The sequence below is a fragment of the Culex pipiens genome, chromosome 2 (genome assembly GCF_016801865.2).
Source record: "Culex pipiens pallens isolate TS chromosome 2, TS_CPP_V2, whole genome shotgun sequence".
Lineage (NCBI taxonomy): Eukaryota > Metazoa > Arthropoda > Insecta > Diptera > Culicidae > Culex > Culex pipiens.
In genome coordinates this window covers 116,235,849-116,259,036 of record NC_068938.1, presented here as the reverse complement: position 1 = coordinate 116,259,036, position 23,188 = coordinate 116,235,849, and the positions used below count along the sequence as shown (strand labels likewise).

General features: G+C 33.4%; 1 protein-coding gene across 1 annotated transcript in view; it reads left to right on the top strand.

The window, feature by feature from the left end:
* The first annotated feature begins 203 nt into the window (after positions 1-203).
* LOC120429679 (tropomyosin Lep s 1.0101-like) overlaps positions 204-23,188 on the top strand; it is a 31,611-nt gene continuing 8,626 nt past the window's right edge. The window contains exon 1 of the mRNA XM_052706971.1: positions 204-236. Coding sequence (XP_052562931.1) covers positions 204-236 — 33 coding nt within the window. The remainder of the gene's footprint in view (positions 237-23,188) is intronic.

Below are 23,188 nucleotides of genomic sequence, written 5' to 3'. Positions count from 1 at the left end.
ATGTTTACATTTATTTATAGGACCTAATACATAAAAGTCTAAATGTAAACTTTCAAATCAAAAATTAAATAAATTGAACACATTTGAAAACACGGTCGATGTATGTTGAAACACAGCAATCCCGAAAAGTAACGCTTACTATGTTATAACTTTGAAAATAATCAAGTATTTTGCCGAGCGCGCCATCTTTTGAAAAAGGCACAATGCTTGTACGACATCAAATCAAGGATTTATACGTAAGCTTTTTTAAATTTCAGTAATGCATTCTATACAAATCAAGTTTTCAGAATCAACAAAGCCATTTGTTCTTCAACAATCAACCTTTTTCATATTTTAATATGTTCATTGGAGGATTTAGTTTACCCTTTTTCATTTGCTCTTTTTTAATACGCTATTGCACTGAGCTCAATGTTATACGTTTGATTTTCAGATAAAAAGCATAAATAAAACAACAATACCACTGGTTAGAGAACCTGGAGTTTTACACTACCGGTAACAACTACCCTGACTCCGAAAGAACGACTAATAAGAAACTTAAAACGTCCGCAGGTAGCATAACCAGTTAAACCATTTCTCAAATAATGATTAGGGACCATCCATAAACCACGTGGACACTTTAGGGGGGGGGGGGGGGGTATGGCGATTGTCCACGATCCATACAAAAAAGTTTTTTTTTTATGGACAATTGTCCACGAGGAGGGGGGGGGTAACAGATTCCCAAAAAAGTGTCCACGTGGTTTAAGAATGGTCCCTTACCATAAACGAAACATTTCATTAGTTTCAATCTGTTTTTCACTTCCTCTTTTTGTTATTCAACGTTATTCAGCGTAACGTTATACATGAGCTCTAGTGCCGCCACCTTCAGGAAAAAAACGTCGATGCTTTCCTGTTGGACTGTTGAATAACGTTCAAGTTACGGTTATTCGATGCGCGTAACCTGGTGGTATTTTCCTAAATTCACCATGGTTGCCACTCACCATTCATGGTGAATCGGAAAAAGTCTATTATGCACTATGGTACATTGGGTGGCCAAGTTTCAAAAAAGTGACCTTCTCCAAATATTTTTTGGTATTTTTTTCTCGAAAGTAAACATTCTAACTAAGAAAAATCCAAATTTTCAAAGCTCTAAGTTTGTTCATTACGGAGATACGCAAGCTGAAAGTCAAAAAATTGGGTAAAAAACAAGCGTTTTTCGTAAAAATGGCTGATTGTTTAATTTTAACATAGCTCAGCCATTTTAAATATTTTATTAGGACAATTATACATCGTTGGAAAGGTAATGAGATAAGCTTTGAAACTATTAACAGATAAAATGTTGTTTCCAAACCAAAAACTGAAGTTTTCATCGAATAACTGGATCATTTTTTTGACAAAACTTATTTTTTTGTGTTTGTTAATCGAGTACTTTTTTTGCTAACCGATGCTAAACATGAAACTAAGATCACTTGAAAGATTGGATCATAATCTAACATTGCTGAAATTTCCAGCCTGCGATTTTTTGAGTTTTCGGAGATATGCCATTTTGAACATTTACGTTTTATCAAAATTTGCTGCAATCTACATATGCGCCCGTTTATTTCACTTGCTTTGCTACCTACTTCGTGGGTTCGCTTCAAAAATCAATACCTGGTTTCTAGAAGTTCGAAATGACTTTATTGGAATTTTCTGTTGCCTACATTTAAAATAGAGTACCTTAGTCAAAATAAGGTATTCGTACCGAAGTTTCTCAAGCGAAGCTGGAGAATCTCAGTTTGATACCGAAAAAAGTATTCAGCAAAATATTGGCTTAGCCTGATGAATTTTTGCGATCAATCCATTAAACTGATCCACATTTAAGTTCTATGTTGGTTAGTACACAAACATCATAAAAGTACCTTTAACATATCCTGAAGCCGTCAGAAACTCTATAATCAAATGAATTTTCATGAACAAGAACATTAGGATTAGTAAGAATATGTTTTGTATTTTATCGCTTTAATTCATAATTAATATTTTAAATGAAATTAATTTTTCTGTTATTTGATTTAACCAGAGGCGCCGACTAGTCCATAATGTTGGGGGGGGCTCGGTTTTTTTCCGAAATCGTTAGGTGAGAGTGGCGATTTGATGTTTAAGTTTATTGTATATCACGAATTTTACCAATTTGAATATTACGATGTGATAAGAGTTTTTTCATCCGGAATCCATTTTTTTTTTCTTGAAAAAGATAATTTATTAAAACGTGATTGAGAATGTTTATTGGGGTAATTTTTTATATGTTTGGAAGGAGAATTCCTTCTAATTGGCATATTCTCACTTATTTTTCAGAAGTAACAGTCAATAATAAAAATGATCAGGTATTTAAAATTCAACAACACAAATATTCTAAAGATGAAAACAAAAGTAAAAAGCAAAAAATTTGAACTTTAGAAATTGGAAAATACACATTAAAAAAACAACATTTTTTTGAAATCTGCAATTTAGAAAAAAATAACAGAAAAAAAATAAATATTCCAAAATTTTAATTTTTTTAAAAAACCCTAGGGTTGAAAAAAACTCATGGCTTAAAAATGTTAAGAAATCAAAAGTTGAAATTCAGAAATTTAAAAAATCAGAAATTTGGAAATTACAATCAATGTTCAAAAAAATCGAAAATTTAACATCAATTTATTTGTTAAGAATTTAAGAATTTAAGAATTTAAGAATTTAAGAATTTAAGAATTTAAGAATTTAAGAATTTAAGAATTTAAGAATTTAAGAATTTAAGAATTTAAGAATTTAAGAATTTAAGAATTTAAGAATTTAAGAATTTAAGAATTTAAGAATTTAAGAATTTAAGAATTTAAGAATTTAAGAATTTAATAATTTAAGAATTTAAGAATTTAAGAATTTAAGAATTTAAGAATTTAAGAATTTAAGAATTTAAGAATTTAAGAATTTAAGAATTTAAGAATTTAAGAATTTAAGAATTTAAGAATTTAAGAATTTAAGAATTTAAGAATTAAAGAATTTAAGAATTTAAGAATTTAAGAATTTAAGAGTTTAAGAATTTAAGAATTTAAGAATTTAAGAATTTAAGAATTTAAGAATTTAAGAATTTAAGAATTTAAGAATTTAAGAATTTAAGAATTTAAGAATTTAAGAATTTAAGAATTTAAGAATTTAAGAATTTAAGAATTTAAGAATTTAAGAATTTAAGAATTTAAGAATTTAAGAATTTAAGAATTTAAGAATTTAAGAATTTAAGAATTTAAGAATTTAAGAATTTAAGAATTTAAGAATTTAAGAATTTAAGAATTTAAGAATTTAAGAATTTAAGAATTTAAGAATTTAAGAATTTAAGAATTTAAGAATTTAAGAATTTAAGAATTTAAGAATTTAAGAATTTAAGAATTTAAGAATTTAAGAATTTAAGAATTTAAGAATTTAAGAATTTAAGAATTTAAGAATTTAAGAATTAAAGAATTTAAGAATTTAAGAATTTAAGAATTTAAGAATTTAAGAATTTAAGAATTTAAGAATTTAAGAATTTAAGAATTTAAGAATTAAAGAATTTAAGAATTTAAGAATTTAAGAATTTAAGAATTTAAGAATTTAAGAATTTAAGAATTTAAGAATTTAAGAATTTAAGAATTTGACGTTTTAAAATGGAATCCCAATACTCAATAATGCTGATTTCCTGTCTTTTTTTCGGCATATTTTTTGAGGGTGCAGTCAAAATTTCTACAGCCTTTTTATTTTTTTTTTTAAATCGAACATTAATGGCAGAAGTCGATACACTTGTGTTTTTTAAGATTATAATGTGAAATTGTCTCAGATTTGGTTTTAATTTGTCTGTTTCTCAGTAAAGCGGTGCGCTAGTTTTCAAAAAATTACTTTTTTGAAACAATTGTATTTTTCGGCTAAAATTGGTATAGAACGGTTAGCGGTTAACAAATGTATTTGAAATCTTTTCAAATCGTTCAAATTATCGAATTTATCAGCATTTTTGTAAATGTAAAGCAGTCAACAAATGACCATTTTGAAAAGTGTTTCAGTTTATTTTCGCTAAATCCTGATCTACAATGGCAAATCGCTGAATGTTGCGTTTGAAAACATGATGATTGTTTTCTCAAGAGTTTGCGTAAGTTTGATTGTAGATGAAGTGCTATGGAAAAAGTACATTGGTTTTGTTTTTGAAACAACATGCACAGATAGAAATCTTATGAGCAAATCCGTTAAATCTATGTTGACGACATCTCTCAAATCATTTACCGATGACTCTGTGCTCTTGTACTAAGCTTACTGATTTGCCCTAGAGAGCACAGTGGTATAGATAAAATGTTGTCTACATAGAATAAAAATGCATCTAAATCCAGAAAATTGTAAACGATTTTGTTCAAAAACTTTCAGCGATTTCAGAAACAACAAATGTTTTTGAACTATTTTACGGATTCGCTTACAAGAGTTCTATCCGTGTGTACAAACAATGTTCCATTTAAATTTTAGATATTATTTTTTAATTATTTCCTTTTTTATATTTGATATAAGAATATTTTTCTTCCAAAATTTCTGGGGGGGCACAATGTATGGGCTGCCCCCCCAGCCAAATTTTAGGGGGGGCAAAAAGTACCGTGCCCCCACAGAGTCGGCGCCCCTGGATTTAACAATTAAAATTTTCGCAATTTATGCCCGTAAGGGTGGGGGCGGTGGGTCTCAAGTTAAATGGCATGGACTCACAAAAAGAAACACACAGCAGTAAATAATAAATATTTGACTTAAAATGGATTTATTACGCAGTGCGTGGCCGAATGGTTACGCTCACTATGGTACATTGGGTGGCCAAGTTTCAAAAAAGTGACCTTCTCCAAATATTTTTTGGTATTTTTTTTCTCGAAAGTAAACATTCTAACTAAGAAAAATTCAAATTTTCAAAGCTCTAAGTTTGTTCATTACGGAGATACGCAAGCTGAAAGTAAAAAAATGGAGTAAAAAACTAGCGTTTTTCGTAAAAAAGGCTGATTGTTTAATTTTAACATAGCTCAGCCATTTTAAATGTTTTATTAGGACAACCATACATCGTTGGAAAGGTAATGAGATAAGCTTTGAAACTATTAATAGATAAAATGTTGTTTTCAAACCAAAAACTGAAGTTTTCATCGAATAACTGAAGCATTTTTTTGACAAAACTTATTTTTTTTGTGTTTGTTAATCGAGTACTTTTTTTGCTAATCGATGCTAAACATGAAACTAAGATCACTTGAAAGATTGGATCATAATCTAACATTGCTGAAATTTCCAGCCTGCGATTTTTTGCGTTTTCGGAGATATGCCATTTTGAACATTTACGTTTTATCAAAATTTGATGCAATCTACATATGCGCCCGTTTATTTCACTTGCTTTGCTACCTACTTCGTGGGCATCGTCGCTTCAAAAATCAATACCTGGTTTCAAGAAGTTCGAAATGACTTTATTGGAATTTTCTGTTGCCTACATTTAAAATAGAGTACCTTAGTCAAAATAAGGTATTCGTACCGAAGTTTCTCAAGCGAAACTGGAGAATCTCAGTTTGATACCGGAAAAAGTATTCAGCAAAATGTTGACTTAGCATTATGAATTTCTGCGATCAATCCATGAAACTGATCCACATTTAAGTTCTATGTTGGTTAGTACAAAATAAAAAGTACCTTTAACATATCCTGAAGCTGTCACAAACTCTATAATCAAATGAATTTTAAGAATATGGTTTGTATTTTATCGTTTTACTTCATAATTAATATTTTGAATAAAATTAATTTTTCTGTTATTTGATTTAACAATTAAAATTTCGCAATTTATGCCCGTAAGGGTGGGGGGGGTCTCTAGTTATATGGCATGGACTCACAAAAAGAAACACACAAATAAATAATAAATGTTTGACTTAAAATGAATTTATAACGCTTAACAAAATTTTGTTGGAGAGGAAGAGGGGAGGGGGGGGGGGTGAAAGAATGAGGAGGGAGGGGTTGTGTCCTTAAAGTGGGGATGTATTAGCTTATCCATAATTTAATAAAATAAACTTGCAATACAATATATACGCAATTCTGTTGCACTTGCAAATGTATGAAAAGACTATTTATTATAAACAATCAACTATTGAAAAACACGAAAAGTCATAAAAATCGACGTTTATCATTTTAATACCATACAATTACCCAAATTTGTATGAAAAAACATTTAAAAAGCAAAAAATAATTTGGCCGCCTGTTTGTATGGAGTTGGCCCATAGTGAGCTCGTCGCTGCGTGCACTCCTCCACACTGTCCGCATTAGACTAACTCTCTCGCGTCCTTTACCTCTCTTACGCAACGTCTCTCACACAACTTGTGCCAAGGGGCAGCACACTCGGAGGGTGGACCCTACAGTTTTCAATACTGGTTATTAAAATGGCCATTTTGACAGTATTGTCCACAACCTGGAGTGGCCGGTGCCCTCAGGGAGGTTATCCCAGGAGGACATTTACTGAACCATACGATTTTGGGCAATATTGGTATCAATATTCATGGTTTTTGATATTGGTAATGAAAATGGCAATTTAGAAAAAGTTGGCCAAAAGCTGCAGTGGCCGGTGCCCTAAAAGATAGTTTTCCCGGGAAGACATCTATTGAACCAACGAGTTTTGGCACTATGGGTATCACAACTCATGGTTTACAATACTGGCCATTTCGAAAAGGTGGCAACAATCTGGAGAGGTCGCTACCTCACGATTGTTCCGATTGGGGGACAATCATCAAACCATAGAGATATCATGGTTTTTTATACGGAGCTTAAAGAGAATTTGAGCTAAAAACTAAATCCAATAATGTTTTGATTTTATCTGACGCATAATTCAGCAAAATGGCTTAATTTTAAAAGCTTTTCTGCTAAGTTCTTTGTCATACTGGTCATGTGTAACATAACCACCTGCACCTTTTTTTAACGTTTTGAATATGTTTATCATTTTATATCTTGCTTCAAAAATCGCAAGCTCATGCACAAAGCGAAAATTAGCTGATAATAAGGATTCACTTAGTTGATCTTTCGATTCGGTGGAAACAAAAAAATTTGACCAAAAGTAATCATCCGGTTTCAGAAAAAAGGTTTACGAAAAAGTAATAAAAAATACACACAGAAATTTATCAAGCATTTTTCTCTAAGGTCTCAGATATGTAACTAACCATATTCTAAAAACCAAAACGATAAAATTAGAAGTGTATTTCTGATAATAATCGAAATTATCAAAAGTTCTTTATTTTAAATGCTTTCCATTTTGAAAAAAAATCTAAATATTTCTGAGAAATTATGGTATATTTTCATTTTATTTCATTCCATTTCATTTATTGGATTGTTTTGGCAAAAACATCAGTGCAGTAATTATCCTAAGCTGAGATATGGGGTACCTTTCAACAGCTGACTAATTCAAACAGTGTTTAGAGTTTACTGGTACACGGGAGAAAAATTGAGCAGGGGAAGGAAAAAATTACAAAATAACCTTCGAAATTGCTAATAGATAGGGGATAGTTAGAGGAAAGGAGATATTTCTTATTCTAATATCACATCAAGGGGACATCCGCTGCAGCAGAGGGTTAGCTGATGTGGCACACCCCATCCAAAACTTTGGAAGCACTCGTAGAAGCCAATCGTCAATCAGCTCCATCTTCGCCATCCTGTGGACGTCGTCAGTCGGGTGGAAGGGATCCAGGTTTAACACCATTATGGTATATTTTGAAAAATGTAGAAAAATCATTTGTTAATACACTCAAACCCCGATGGTTTGACACCTACTGTTGTCAAACGAACGGAATCACTTTTTAGTTTGACACCCCTTTTACACGGAGTTCACACACACTACCAAACGTTTGTTTTGATAGTGTGCGTGAGCGCCGTGTAAAAAGTGACAGTTCGTCACTTTTTAGTTTGACTTTGACCAACCAACGGGGTACAAACTAAAAAAGTGTCAAACGAAAAAGTGACCAACCACCGGGGGTTGAGTGTAGTATGAAGGTCCTCAAAAGGATAAGGGGGTTTAAGGTGAAGCCGTTGATCATTTTTGAAGAAAATTGATTATCACTATAAAATATTCTGTATTAAATTCAATTTAACGAATTTCAGCACCAAAATGAATCAGCATGTTCTGGTTGTTGCCTTCTTGAAGCCACTGAAGGAATTTTTGATCTAAATCAATTGTGCTTCAAAATTTATATAATTTTGTGGCACAGTCATTGACGTCCTACACAGAAAAAAATATGTAAATATACACAGCACGTAATTACTGTTTCTTATGTAAACTCACTCAATGTAATGTTGAAATATGATGTAAAGAGTAAAAAGTCATGGAAATTACTCCAATGTAAATCTAAATCTAATGTAAATCATGAATCTAATGGAAACGTTGAGCATGGAAACTCAAATCTGATGAATTTCTACCCGTGTTCGGCTTTCTGTAAATTCCTATTTAATGTAAATCATATATCCAATGTATTTCTGCCAAACGCTGCCTTCAAAACTACCCGAACTAAAAATAGTTATATTTGGTTCTCTTTCTATCGTTCTAATACTTCGCTGGCCCACTGCCTGAGCCTCGACCTGAACAAGTTGATGCTTTAGCCGCTCGTTTATAAAATGCGAAGATGGCTCAGTCGGCAGCGGGTAGCAGCAGTAACACCGAACATCCTATCCGTCGTCCGTTCGATTCCAGTCCAGCGTTATTCCACTTGGCCGTCGACGAGAAAGCGTCCCCTACCTGTAAAACAACTTTTTAAAATCATAATTTCCTTTTGCTGCCCGTTTCACTCATTTTAAAATAGAACATAGGCCACACCCTTTTCCTACTGCAATCCAAGTCGAGCTTCTCATTCCCATTGGCCAATCAGAATTAGTTGATTTGAACTAATGTAAATTTCAAAACTAATGTAAATTCCAAAACTAATGTAAATTTTCAAAACTAATGTAAATTTCCAATGAATCTAATGTAAGTTTCCAATGAACCTAATGTAAATATACATCATTTATCATGATACCTTTTGGTACATGATAAATAATGTAAATTTACAGAAATATTTTTTTCTGTGTAGTTGGCAATCATTGATTAATGACGATTTCCATAACTTAACAAGGAATGGGATAATCGTTACCAAAAGGAATCAGCATGTGTAGGGCACTATTCTAAACAACTTGTTGAAGGATTTTTGTCAAAATATTGAAAGCAACGCAAAATTTATATATTTAAAGGAAAAATCATGACAACGATGGAAGTCTTCACGTTAATGCAAATAAAGAAGGGTTATTCATTTTGCAGTCCGAATTCGACTAGCCGAACCTCGATTATCCGAAGTTCGATACTTTGGATAATCTAAAAATTCTAAATTATTTTATGGTTCTTCAGGGGTCATACTTAAGATCGACAATCAAAAATAAGACAACGAGATTTAAGGATTTTTGCTAAAAAGTTATTAGCTTTCGAAAATGACAATTTTTGCGCAACATAACAGGTACATTGCCAGGCAAGCTAGCACAGACGTGAATTTAAAAATTAATTATTTTTATGTAGCCCTGGATATTGCTATTTTCGACGGCTAATAACTTTTCAGCAAAAAACCCAAAAAATAAGGTGTCTTCGGGAAAGTTTTTCCAAATTTAAAGAAGATATTAGTTATGAAAATTGGTAAGGACTGGATAGTTATTGCGCCCTCCACAGGTCAAAAACTGAAACAGTTGCTTTTCTCCATACATTTTGACGATTTTTCCCAAATTTGGTGATCAGTGGTCAGAAAAAGCTCAAATTTGGAACTTAGGCTAGTGATAGGTCAATCTTTGATTTTAGGGGGTAGCCTCAAGTAAGCCCAGATTTAGACCACCCTAACCAATGTAATGCTAAACTACGAGATAAATGAGATGTTACTGAATGAAACGATGTTCAAATCTGCAGCTCAATTTTTAAATAATGGATCCATAATCTACGAAAACTGAGCCCGGCAATGGACAGGCAAATTACTTAGTTTGATTAATCTATTCTTGATTCTCTATCTAATAAATTATTTCTGTGAAGAGAACACACAATCATTGTTTTGAGATTTTTTTAAGGTAAAGGTTTTTAAAAAAAAATAGAAAAAATATCGGGGGGGGGGGGGGCTGCAGCCCGGTAGTCCCCCCCCCCTGGCTACGGGCCTGATTATATTGCAAAAAAGTGGACAATTTTTGTTTAAGGGGGTTGCTTGGACGATGCCGCTCGAAGCTAATCCGTCCCATATGTAATTTTGTCAATAATGTTTGGTTCTAAATCATGTAAATTATCAGAAAACCCAATAAAATTTTGTACTTTGTTCTAGAAAATCGGAGAAAATCCACTTTTTCGTGACATGCGTTTTTTCTCAGTTTGCTGTTTTTACATATGGTACGGACTCGATTAGAGCGGCAGGATAGGTCATCGCTGAAATTCTATAGTTATAGCAGAAAAAGTTGATTTTTGCCGATTTCGTCGTTTTTGCGCGCGGCGCGTCTAAAAACAAGGATTTTATTTTCAAAAAAGCGTATCTCGGAATCCTGAGTATGAACTCCTCCCATTTTAAGTTGTTACGTAAGAATGTCCGGGGAATCCATTAAAAATATTTCCAGACATAGGCACTTTGGTCCAGACACCGTGAAAACTGTATTTTAAAGTTACATACGCCCTTTTCATGTGTTAGGCTAGATTTTTGAAGCTTCTTATTATTTTTCTTTGAAAGGCCAACTTATCACCTTTCATTTCCAGAGTTTTTTTTTAAACTCCAGATTTGCGTTTGAAATCGGTTGAAATGGCGAGGAGTTATGATTTTAAAAAATATGGTGTTTGCTCAAATATACACTTTTTGAGTTATGCCAGTTTTGCCATTTCTAACATTAGTTTAGGTAGGTACGTTTTATTAAATTACACATGATCAACTCAGGGAAAAACTATGCATGTTGTTCTGTAGCTTCAAAACGAGGTATTCAAAAGCCCATAAAAGTAGTTATATTTTGAGTTGTCTAACAATAATCGGTTGCATAGTGAGTTTATTTTAGAAGAATTTATCGTGGAAAACGTGAATTTAGCAAGTGGATCAACGAAAAAACGTGGACGAGCACCAATACAATGTTTCATAAAACGTCTAAAATTCTAAACACCGCAAAAATCGTTTTTTTTATTTGGAGGGGGAGGAGGGGGGTCTTCAAAGGGAGGTGGATTTTGACTCAAGAGGAAGGGGAGGGGGTTGAAAGTAAATCAGAAACAATATTGTCCATTTCTCTCGAAGGTACACGCCGCGCGGCATTTCAGAATGTGCCGCAGACACTGTTGCCAACGATTTTCTCAACTTTTTGTGCACTAAAAACATACCCGGCAACAATGCCATGCAATTTGAAGAAGTAGATCAGGGGGATGACTGATGGTGATTTCAGCCTACCGCACATCATTCGCAATATGGCGGTGATTGTTTGTAAACATCTCACAAAATTTGCTAGCAGAAAAGAACAGTGAGAAGAGCGAAACCGCAAAAAAAAAACTTTAAGTAGTACGATTATTATCATTCGCGCTTCAGTTTCGGGTGAGTGTAACACAGGCTTGCCACACGTACAAATATTTTTGGCACAGACCAAACACTCAATCAAGTATAACTTTAAAGAAAAATCGAACATTAATGGCAGAAGTCGATACACTTGTGTTTTTTAAGATTATAATGTGAAATTGTCTCAGATTTGGTTTTAATTTGTCTGTTTCTCAGTAAAGCGGTGCGCTAGTTTTCAAAAAATTACTTTTTTGAAACAATTGTATTTTTCGGCTAAAATTGGTATAGAACGGTTAGCGGTTAACAAATGTATTTGAAATCTTTTCAAATCGTTCAAATTATCGAATTTATCAGCATTTTTGTAAATGTAAAGCAGTCAACAAATGACCATTTTGAAAAGTGTTTCAGTTTATTTTCGCTAAATCCTGATCTACAATGGCAAATCGCTGAATGTTGCGTTTGAAAACATGATGATTGTTTTCTCAAGAGTTTGCGTAAGTTTGATTGTAGATGAAGTGCTATGGAAAAAGTACATTGGTTTTGTTTTTGAAACAACATGCACAGATAGAAATCTTATGAGCAAATCCGTTAAATCTATGTTGACGACATCTCTCAAATCATTTACCGATGACTCTGTGCTCTTGTACTAAGCTTACTGATTTGCCCTAGAGAGCACAGTGGTATAGATAAAATGTTGTCTACATAGAATAAAAATGCATCTAAATCCAGAAAATTGTAAACGATTTTGTTCAAAAACTTTCAGCGATTTCAGAAACAACAAATGTTTTTGAACTATTTTACGGATTCGCTTACAAGAGTTCTATCCGTGTGTACAAACAATGTTCCATTAAAATTTTAGATATTATTTTTTAATTATTTCCTTTTTTATATTTGATATGGGTAATTCTCTACCAACTCACACGAAATCGGGAAAAGTTGCCCCGACCCCTCTTCGATTTGCGTGAAACTTTGTCCTAAGGGGTAACTTTTGTCCCTGATCACGAATCCGAGGTCCGTTTTTTGATATCTCGTGACGGAGGGGCGGTACGACCCCTTCCATTTTTGAACATGCGAAAAAAGAGGTGTTTTTCAATAATTTGCAGCCTGAAACGGTGATGAGATAGAAATTTGGTGTCAAAGGGACTTTTATGTAAAATTAGACGCCCGATTTGATGGCGTACTCAGAATTCCGAAAAAACGTATTTTTCATCGAAAAAAACACTAAAAAAGTTTTAAAAATTCTCCCATTTTCCGTTACTCGACTGTAAAAATTTTTGGAACATGTCATTTTATGGGAAATTTAATGTACTTTTCGAATCTACATTGTCCCAGAAGGGTCATTTTTTCATTTAGAACAAAATTTTTCATTTTAAAATTTCGTGTTTTTTCTAACTTTGCAGGGTTATTTTTTAGAGTGTAACAATGTTCTACAAAGTTGTAGAGCAGACAATTACAAAAATTTTGATATATAGACATAAGGGGTTTGCTTATAAACATCACAAGTTATCGCGATTTTACGAAAAAAAGTTTTGAAAAAGTTACTTTTTGCGTTTCTCTTTGTTTCGTCGTCCGTGTCTGTCGCGGGTGACCATGAACGGCCATGATCGATGACGACCAACTTTTTCAAAACTTTTTTTCGTAAAATCGCGATAACTCGTGATGTTTATAAGCAAACCCCTTATGTCTATATATCAAAATTTTTGTAATTGTCTGCTCTACAACTTTGTAGAACATTGTTACACTCTAAAAAATAACCCTGCAAAGTTAGAAAAAACACGAAATTTTAAAATGAAAAATTTTGTTCTAAATGAAAAAATGACCCTTCTGGGACAATGTAGATTCGAAAAGTACATTAAATTTCCCATAAAATGACATGTTCCAAATTTTTTACAGTCGAGTAACGGAAAATGGGAGAATTTTTAAAACTTTTTTAGTGTTTTTTTCGATGAAAAATACGTTTTTTCGGAATTCTGAGTACGCCATCAAATCGGGCGTCTAATTTTACATAAAAGTCCCTTTGACACCAAATTTCTATCTCATCACCGTTTCAGGCTGCAAATTATTGAAAAACACCTCTTTTTTCGCATGTTCAAAAATGGAAGGGGTCGTACCGCCCCTCCGTCACGAGATATCAAAAAACGGACCTCGGATTCGTGATCAGGGACAAAAGTTACCCCTTAGGACAAAGTTTCACGCAAATCGAAGAGGGGTCGGGGCAACTGCTGTGTGAGTTGGCGGAGAATTACCCATATAAGAATATTTTTCTTCCAAAATTTCTGGGGGGGCACAATGTATGGGCTGCCCCCCCAGCCAAATTTTAGGGGGGGCAAAAAGTACCGTGCCCCCACAGAGTCGGCGCCCCTGGATTTAACAATTAAAATTTTCGCAATTTATGCCCGTAAGGGTGGGGGCGGTGGGTCTCAAGTTAAATGGCATGGACTCACAAAAAGAAACACACAGCAGTAAATAATAAATATTTGACTTAAAATGGATTTATTACGCAGTGCGTGGCCGAATGGGTGTACCCCATTTGGCATAATGGACATTTGGCATAACGGGTTTTCAAGATGGACGTTTGGCATAATGGACGTTTGGCATAATTGGTCCAAGACATCAGGGACGTTTGGCATAATGGACATTTGGCATAATGGACGTTTGGCATAATTCGTTCAAAACCCATCAAGGACGTTTGGCATAATGGACGTTTGGCATAATTTTTGCTAGCTTTTTTTTTGTTCAATAAGTATTTATTTTTTGTAAAGAATAATAATTTATAGGTTTTTTTCTTTTTTCTAAGCAGATAACTTTACTTTAAAAATGATTTTTGTTTTCAAGAAATCTAGTATCTTTGTCATTTTCTCCCAATAGATGTAATTTTTTTTTCTTTTTTTCTTAATAAATCTTTAAAATGCAATTTTTCATAAATATAAAATGCATTTTTTTCATAAATATATAATATTGAGATTTGTCTTCATTTGAAATATTTTGCAGCTATTTTTTTGTATTCAATTATTCCTTCTTTTATTTTAAATTCAACCTAACAAAGTGATGTAAGTTTTGCCAGTCTTTGAAATTTAGCAATAAAAAATGTATACTGTTTACCCTTTCCCCTCTTTTTTCAAATTCAACCTAAAGAATGAATGTACATTTTGCTCTTATTTAACGAAATGCATTTAAATTTTTTAAAGCAATTTGCTCTTCTTTTATTTTAAAGCTCAAATAAGATAAAATCTCTCAAAAAATGTGCAGTTTGTTTTTTTTCAAAATTTTGCAATCATTGTTTTTATGCAATTTTTTCTTCTTTAATATTCATCCTTAATAAGGGATGTACATTTTTTCTTTCTTTAAATATTTGACAAATGAGTTATGAAATTTTCCCTTCTTTTATTTTAAATTCAACTTTTAGAAGGGAAAATCTCTAAAAACAATACTTTTCGAATATTTGGCAATAAATTTCGATTATGAATTTTTTTATAAAATTTATATTTATTTATATAAAATTCAACTTATGGAAGGAAAAGTAAATTTAAAGATTCACATTTTGACACTCTTTAAATGTTTGACTATCGCAATATTTTTATGTTTTTCACCTACCTCTCTTAAAAATAACATTTAATCAGCATTTTTTTTAGGCAGTTGTCCCTTCTTTAAGATTAGTATTGAATAAATAAAAGAAGGGAAAATTCCATAAACAACTTTATTGCAAAAATTAAACCAACAGAGAAAAAATGTGCAGAAATTATATAAGTGTTTAAAGACAACATCTATAAGAGAATTTCCCTTCTTCAAGTTAAATATAAAAAATGATGGGAAAATTGAATAAAAAAACTTAATTGCAAAATATTTAAAGAAAAGCAACATCGACATCCATTCACCCAAAATACAGGATCGAGAGTATAATTCCATCAAAATTTATAGAGAGCTCAATGCTAAACTCGATAGAATAATGGTACCAACTCACACCTGCAAAACAATTAATTTAATTAATTATTAGTCTCTGGTTCAGTTCCCTTAGAGAACACTTTTCGTTTTGAAGGATGAACTTTTTCTTGAAAATGGACTCGAGGGCATAATTCTCTCGGTCATGTAGAACTGTGTTCTCTGTGTCAGTGAATCTTTCCGCTAGTCTCGTGTCGGATGAGTGCTGCCCAGTTCTAGGGTTTCTTTAGATTAAATTCGAAAAAGAAGGGAAAAATGTGAATTTATTTAGAAATTTCCTTCTTCAAGTAAAATTTTGATCAAAAGAAGGGAAAATTGCATTATAAAAGCTCAATTGTCGAAGATTTGAAGAGGTTTTTCTCATCATGAATTTCATATAAAAGAAGGGAAAATTTCATTTAAAAAATTACTCCTAATTATATTGAAAGGGAAAAAATCTTAAGCTAACAAGAGATATGTTAATTATTTAATAAAAATATCAAAATTTCATTGAAAAGATTTATTGTGAATTATTCAAAATGGAAAGATTTTACTATTGGGAAAAAATAGAGATACCTAATTTTTTATAGAAAAAAATGATAATCTCTTAAAGTAATATAAAAAAGGTAAAAAATATACATATTCATTCGTGAAAATGACAAATAATTAACAAAAAAAAACAAGCTAGTAATAATCATGCCAAACGTCAATTATGCCAAACGTCCATTATGCCAAACGTCCATTATGCCAAACGTCCTTGATGGTTTTTGAACGAATTATGCCAAACGTCCATTATGCCAAATGTTCATTATGCCAAACGTCCCTGATGTCTTGGACCAATTATGCCAAACGTCCATTATGCCAAACGTCCATCTTGAAAACCCGTTATGCCAAATGTCCATTATGCCAAATGGGGTACACCCGTGGCCGAATGGTTACGCTCACTATGGTACATTGGGTGGCCAAGTTTCAAAAAAGTGACCTTCTCCAAATATTTTTTGGTATTTTTTTCTCGAAAGTAAACATTCTAACTAAGAAAAATTCAAATTTTCAAAGCTCTAAGTTTGTTCATTACGGAGATACGCAAGCTGAAAGTAAAAAAATGGAGTAAAAAACTAGCGTTTTTCGTAAAAAAGGCTGATTGTTTAATTTTAACATAGCTCAGCCATTTTAAATGTTTTATTAGGACAACCATACATCGTTGGAAAGGTAATGAGATAAGCTTGGAAACTATTAATAGATAAAATGTTGTTTTCAAACCAAAAACTGAAGTTTTCATCGAATAACTGAAGCATTTTTTTGACAAAACTTATTTTTTTGTGTTTGTTAATCGAGTACTTTTTTTGCTAATCGATGCTAAACATGAAACTAAGATCACTTGAAAGATTGGATCATAATCTAACATTGCTGAAATTTCCAGCCTGCGATTTTTTGCGTTTTCGGAGATATGCCATTTTGAACATTTACGTTTTATCAAAATTTGCTGCAATCTACATATGCGCCCGTTTATTTCACTTGCTTTGCTACCTACTTCGTGGGCATCGTCGCTTCAAAAATCAATACCTGGTTTCAAGAAGTTCGAAATGACTTTATTGGAATTTTCTGTTGCCTACATTTAAAATAGAGTACCTTAGTCAAAATAAGGTATTCGTACCGAAGTTTCTCAAGCGAAACTGGAGAATCTCAGTTTGATACCGGAAAAAGTATTCAGCAAAATGTTGACTTAGCATTATGAATTTCTGCGATCAATCCATGAAACTGATCCACATTTAAGTTCTATGTTGGTTAGTACAAAATAAAAAGTACCTTTAACATATCCTGAAGCTGTCACAAACTCTATAATCAAATGAATTTTAAGAATATGGTTTGTATTTTATCGTTTTACTTCATAATTAATATTTTGAATAAAATTAATTTTTCTGTTATTTGATTTAACAATTAAAATTTCGCAATTTATGCCCGTAAGGGTGGGGGGGGTCTCTAGTTATATGGCATGGACTCACAAAAAGAAACACACAAATAAATAATAAATGTTTGACTTAAAATGAATTTATAACGCTTAACAAAATTTTGTTGGAGAGGAAGAGGGGAGGGGGGGGGGGTGAAAGAATGAGGAGGGAGGGGTTGTGTCCTTAAAGTGGGGATGTATTAGCTTATCCATAATTTAATAAAATAAACTTGCAATACAATATATACGCAATTCTGTTGCACTTGCAAATGTATGAAAAGACTATTTATTATAAACAATCAACTATTGAAAAACACGAAAAGTCATAAAAATCGACGTTTATCATTTTAATACCATACAATTACCCAAATTTGTATGAAAAAACATTTAAAAAGCAAAAAATAATTTGGCCGCCTGTTTGTATGGAGTTGGCCCATAGTGAGCTCGTCGCTGCGTGCACTCCTCCACACTGTCCGCATTAGACTAACTCTCTCGCGTCCTTTACCTCTCTTACGCAACGTCTCTCACACAACTTGTGCCAAGGGGCAGCACACTCGGAGGGTGGACCCTACAGTTTTCAATACTGGTTATTAAAATGGCCATTTTGACAGTATTGTCCACAACCTGGAGTGGCCGGTGCCCTCAGGGAGGTTATCCCAGGAGGACATTTACTGAACCATACGATTTTGGGCAATATTGGTATCAATATTCATGGTTTTTGATATTGGTAATGAAAATGGCAATTTAGAAAAAGTTGGCCAAAAGCTGCAGTGGCCGGTGCCCTAAAAGATAGTTTTCCCGGGAAGACATCTATTGAACCAACGAGTTTTGGCACTATGGGTATCACAACTCATGGTTTACAATACTGGCCATTTCGAAAAGGTGGCAACAATCTGGAGAGGTCGCTACCTCACGATTGTTCCGATTGGGGGACAATCATCAAACCATAGAGATATCATGGTTTTTTATACGGAGCTTAAAGAGAATTTGAGCTAAAAACTAAATCCAATAATGTTTTGATTTTATCTGACGCATAATTCAGCAAAATGGCTTAATTTTAAAAGCTTTTCTGCTAAGTTCTTTGTCATACTGGTCATGTGTAACATAACCACCTGCACCTTTTTTTAACGTTTTGAATATGTTTATCATTTTATATCTTGCTTCAAAAATCGCAAGCTCATGCACAAAGCGAAAATTAGCTGATAATAAGGATTCACTTAGTTGATCTTTCGATTCGGTGGAAACAAAAAAATTTGACCAAAAGTAATCATCCGGTTTCAGAAAAAAGGTTTACGAAAAAGTAATAAAAAATACACACAGAAATTTATCAAGCATTTTTCTCTAAGGTCTCAGATATGTAACTAACCATATTCTAAAAACCAAAACGATAAAATTAGAAGTGTATTTCTGATAATAATCGAAATTATCAAAAGTTCTTTATTTTAAATGCTTTCCATTTTGAAAAAAAATCTAAATATTTCTGAGAAATTATGGTATATTTTCATTTTATTTCATTCCATTTCATTTATTGGATTGTTTTGGCAAAAACATCAGTGCAGTAATTATCCTAAGCTGAGATATGGGGTACCTTTCAACAGCTGACTAATTCAAACAGTGTTTAGAGTTTACTGGTACACGGGAGAAAAATTGAGCAGGGGAAGGAAAAAATTACAAAATAACCTTCGAAATTGCTAATAGATAGGGGATAGTTAGAGGAAAGGAGATATTTCTTATTCTAATATCACATCAAGGGGACATCCGCTGCAGCAGAGGGTTAGCTGATGTGGCACACCCCATCCAAAACTTTGGAAGCACTCGTAGAAGCCAATCGTCAATCAGCTCCATCTTCGCCATCCTGTGGACGTCGTCAGTCGGGTGGAAGGGATCCAGGTTTAACACCATTATGGTATATTTTGAAAAATGTAGAAAAATCATTTGTTAATACACTCAAACCCCGATGGTTTGACACCTACTGTTGTCAAACGAACGGAATCACTTTTTAGTTTGACACCCCTTTTACACGGAGTTCACACACACTACCAAACGTTTGTTTTGATAGTGTGCGTGAGCGCCGTGTAAAAAGTGACAGTTCGTCACTTTTTAGTTTGACTTTGACCAACCAACGGGGTACAAACTAAAAAAGTGTCAAACGAAAAAGTGACCAACCACCGGGGGTTGAGTGTAGTATGAAGGTCCTCAAAAGGATAAGGGGGTTTAAGGTGAAGCCGTTGATCATTTTTGAAGAAAATTGATTATCACTATAAAATATTCTGTATTAAATTCAATTTAACGAATTTCAGCACCAAAATGAATCAGCATGTTCTGGTTGTTGCCTTCTTGAAGCCACTGAAGGAATTTTTGATCTAAATCAATTGTGCTTCAAAATTTATATAATTTTGTGGCACAGTCATTGACGTCCTACACAGAAAAAAATATGTAAATATACACAGCACGTAATTACTGTTTCTTATGTAAACTCACTCAATGTAATGTTGAAATATGATGTAAAGAGTAAAAAGTCATGGAAATTACTCCAATGTAAATCTAAATCTAATGTAAATCATGAATCTAATGGAAACGTTGAGCATGGAAACTCAAATCTGATGAATTTCTACCCGTGTTCGGCTTTCTGTAAATTCCTATTTAATGTAAATCATATATCCAATGTATTTCTGCCAAACGCTGCCTTCAAAACTACCCGAACTAAAAATAGTTATATTTGGTTCTCTTTCTATCGTTCTAATACTTCGCTGGCCCACTGCCTGAGCCTCGACCTGAACAAGTTGATGCTTTAGCCGCTCGTTTATAAAATGCGAAGATGGCTCAGTCGGCAGCGGGTAGCAGCAGTAACACCGAACATCCTATCCGTCGTCCGTTCGATTCCAGTCCAGCGTTATTCCACTTGGCCGTCGACGAGAAAGCGTCCCCTACCTGTAAAACAACTTTTTAAAATCATAATTTCCTTTTGCTGCCCGTTTCACTCATTTTAAAATAGAACATAGGCCACACCCTTTTCCTACTGCAATCCAAGTCGAGCTTCTCATTCCCATTGGCCAATCAGAATTAGTTGATTTGAACTAATGTAAATTTCAAAACTAATGTAAATTCCAAAACTAATGTAAATTTTCAAAACTAATGTAAATTTCCAATGAATCTAATGTAAGTTTCCAATGAACCTAATGTAAATATACATCATTTATCATGATACCTTTTGGTACATGATAAATAATGTAAATTTACAGAAATATTTTTTTCTGTGTAGTTGGCAATCATTGATTAATGACGATTTCCATAACTTAACAAGGAATGGGATAATCGTTACCAAAAGGAATCAGCATGTGTAGGGCACTATTCTAAACAACTTGTTGAAGGATTTTTGTCAAAATATTGAAAGCAACGCAAAATTTATATATTTAAAGGAAAAATCATGACAACGATGGAAGTCTTCACGTTAATGCAAATAAAGAAGGGTTATTCATTTTGCAGTCCGAATTCGACTAGCCGAACCTCGATTATCCGAAGTTCGATACTTTGGATAATCTAAAAATTCTAAATTATTTTATGGTTCTTCAGGGGTCATACTTAAGATCGACAATCAAAAATAAGACAACGAGATTTAAGGATTTTTGCTAAAAAGTTATTAGCTTTCGAAAATGACAATTTTTGCGCAACATAACAGGTACATTGCCAGGCAAGCTAGCACAGACGTGAATTTAAAAATTAATTATTTTTATGTAGCCCTGGATATTGCTATTTTCGACGGCTAATAACTTTTCAGCAAAAAACCCAAAAAATAAGGTGTCTTCGGGAAAGTTTTTCCAAATTTAAAGAAGATATTAGTTATGAAAATTGGTAAGGACTGGATAGTTATTGCGCCCTCCACAGGTCAAAAACTGAAACAGTTGCTTTTCTCCATACATTTTGACGATTTTTCCCAAATTTGGTGATCAGTGGTCAGAAAAAGCTCAAATTTGGAACTTAGGCTAGTGATAGGTCAATCTTTGATTTTAGGGGGTAGCCTCAAGTAAGCCCAGATTTAGACCACCCTAACCAATGTAATGCTAAACTACGAGATAAATGAGATGTTACTGAATGAAACGATGTTCAAATCTGCAGCTCAATTTTTAAATAATGGATCCATAATCTACGAAAACTGAGCCCGGCAATGGACAGGCAAATTACTTAGTTTGATTAATCTATTCTTGATTCTCTATCTAATAAATTATTTCTGTGAAGAGAACACACAATCATTGTTTTGAGATTTTTTTAAGGTAAAGGTTTTTAAAAAAAAATAGAAAAAATATCGGGGGGGGGGGCTGCAGCCCGGTAGTCCCCCCCCCCTGGCTACGGGCCTGATTATATTGCAAAAAAGTGGACAATTTTTGTTTAAGGGGGTTGCTTGGACGATGCCGCTCGAAGCTAATCCGTCCCATATGTAATTTTGTCAATAATGTTTGGTTCTAAATCATGTAAATTATCAGAAAACCCAATAAAATTTTGTACTTTGTTCTAGAAAATCGGAGAAAATCCACTTTTTCGTGACATGCGTTTTTTCTCAGTTTGCTGTTTTTACATATGGTACGGACTCGATTAGAGCGGCAGGATAGGTCATCGCTGAAATTCTATAGTTATAGCAGAAAAAGTTGATTTTTGCCGATTTCGTCGTTTTTGCGCGCGGCGCGTCTAAAAACAAGGATTTTATTTTCAAAAAAGCGTATCTCGGAATCCTGAGTATGAACTCCTCCCATTTTAAGTTGTTACGTAAGAATGTCCGGGGAATCCATTAAAAATATTTCCAGACATAGGCACTTTGGTCCAGACACCGTGAAAACTGTATTTTAAAGTTACATACGCCCTTTTCATGTGTTAGGCTAGATTTTTGAAGCTTCTTATTATTTTTCTTTGAAAGGCCAACTTATCACCTTTCATTTCCAGAGTTTTTTTTTAAACTCCAGATTTGCGTTTGAAATCGGTTGAAATGGCGAGGAGTTATGATTTTAAAAAATATGGTGTTTGCTCAAATATACACTTTTTGAGTTATGCCAGTTTTGCCATTTCTAACATTAGTTTAGGTAGGTACGTTTTATTAAATTACACATGATCAACTCAGGGAAAAACTATGCATGTTGTTCTGTAGCTTCAAAACGAGGTATTCAAAAGCCCATAAAAGTAGTTATATTTTGAGTTGTCTAACAATAATCGGTTGCATAGTGAGTTTATTTTAGAAGAATTTATCGTGGAAAACGTGAATTTAGCAAGTGGATCAACGAAAAAACGTGGACGAGCACCAATACAATGTTTCATAAAACGTCTAAAATTCTAAACACCGCAAAAATCGTTTTTTTTATTTGGAGGGGGAGGAGGGGGGTCTTCAAAGGGAGGTGGATTTTGACTCAAGAGGAAGGGGAGGGGGTTGAAAGTAAATCAGAAACAATATTGTCCATTTCTCTCGAAGGTACACGCCGCGCGGCATTTCAGAATGTGCCGCAGACACTGTTGCCAACGATTTTCTCAACTTTTTGTGCACTAAAAACATACCCGGCAACAATGCCATGCAATTTGAAGAAGTAGATCAGGGGGATGACTGATGGTGATTTCAGCCTACCGCACATCATTCGCAATATGGCGGTGATTGTTTGTAAACATCTCACAAAATTTGCCAGCAGAAAAAAAACAGTGAGAGGAGCGAAACCGCGAAAGAACCTTTAAAGTAGTACGATTATTATCATTCGCGCTTCAGTTTCGGGTGAGTGTAACACAGGCTTGCCACACGTACAAATATTTTTGGCACAGACCAAACACTCAATCAAGTATAACTTTAAAG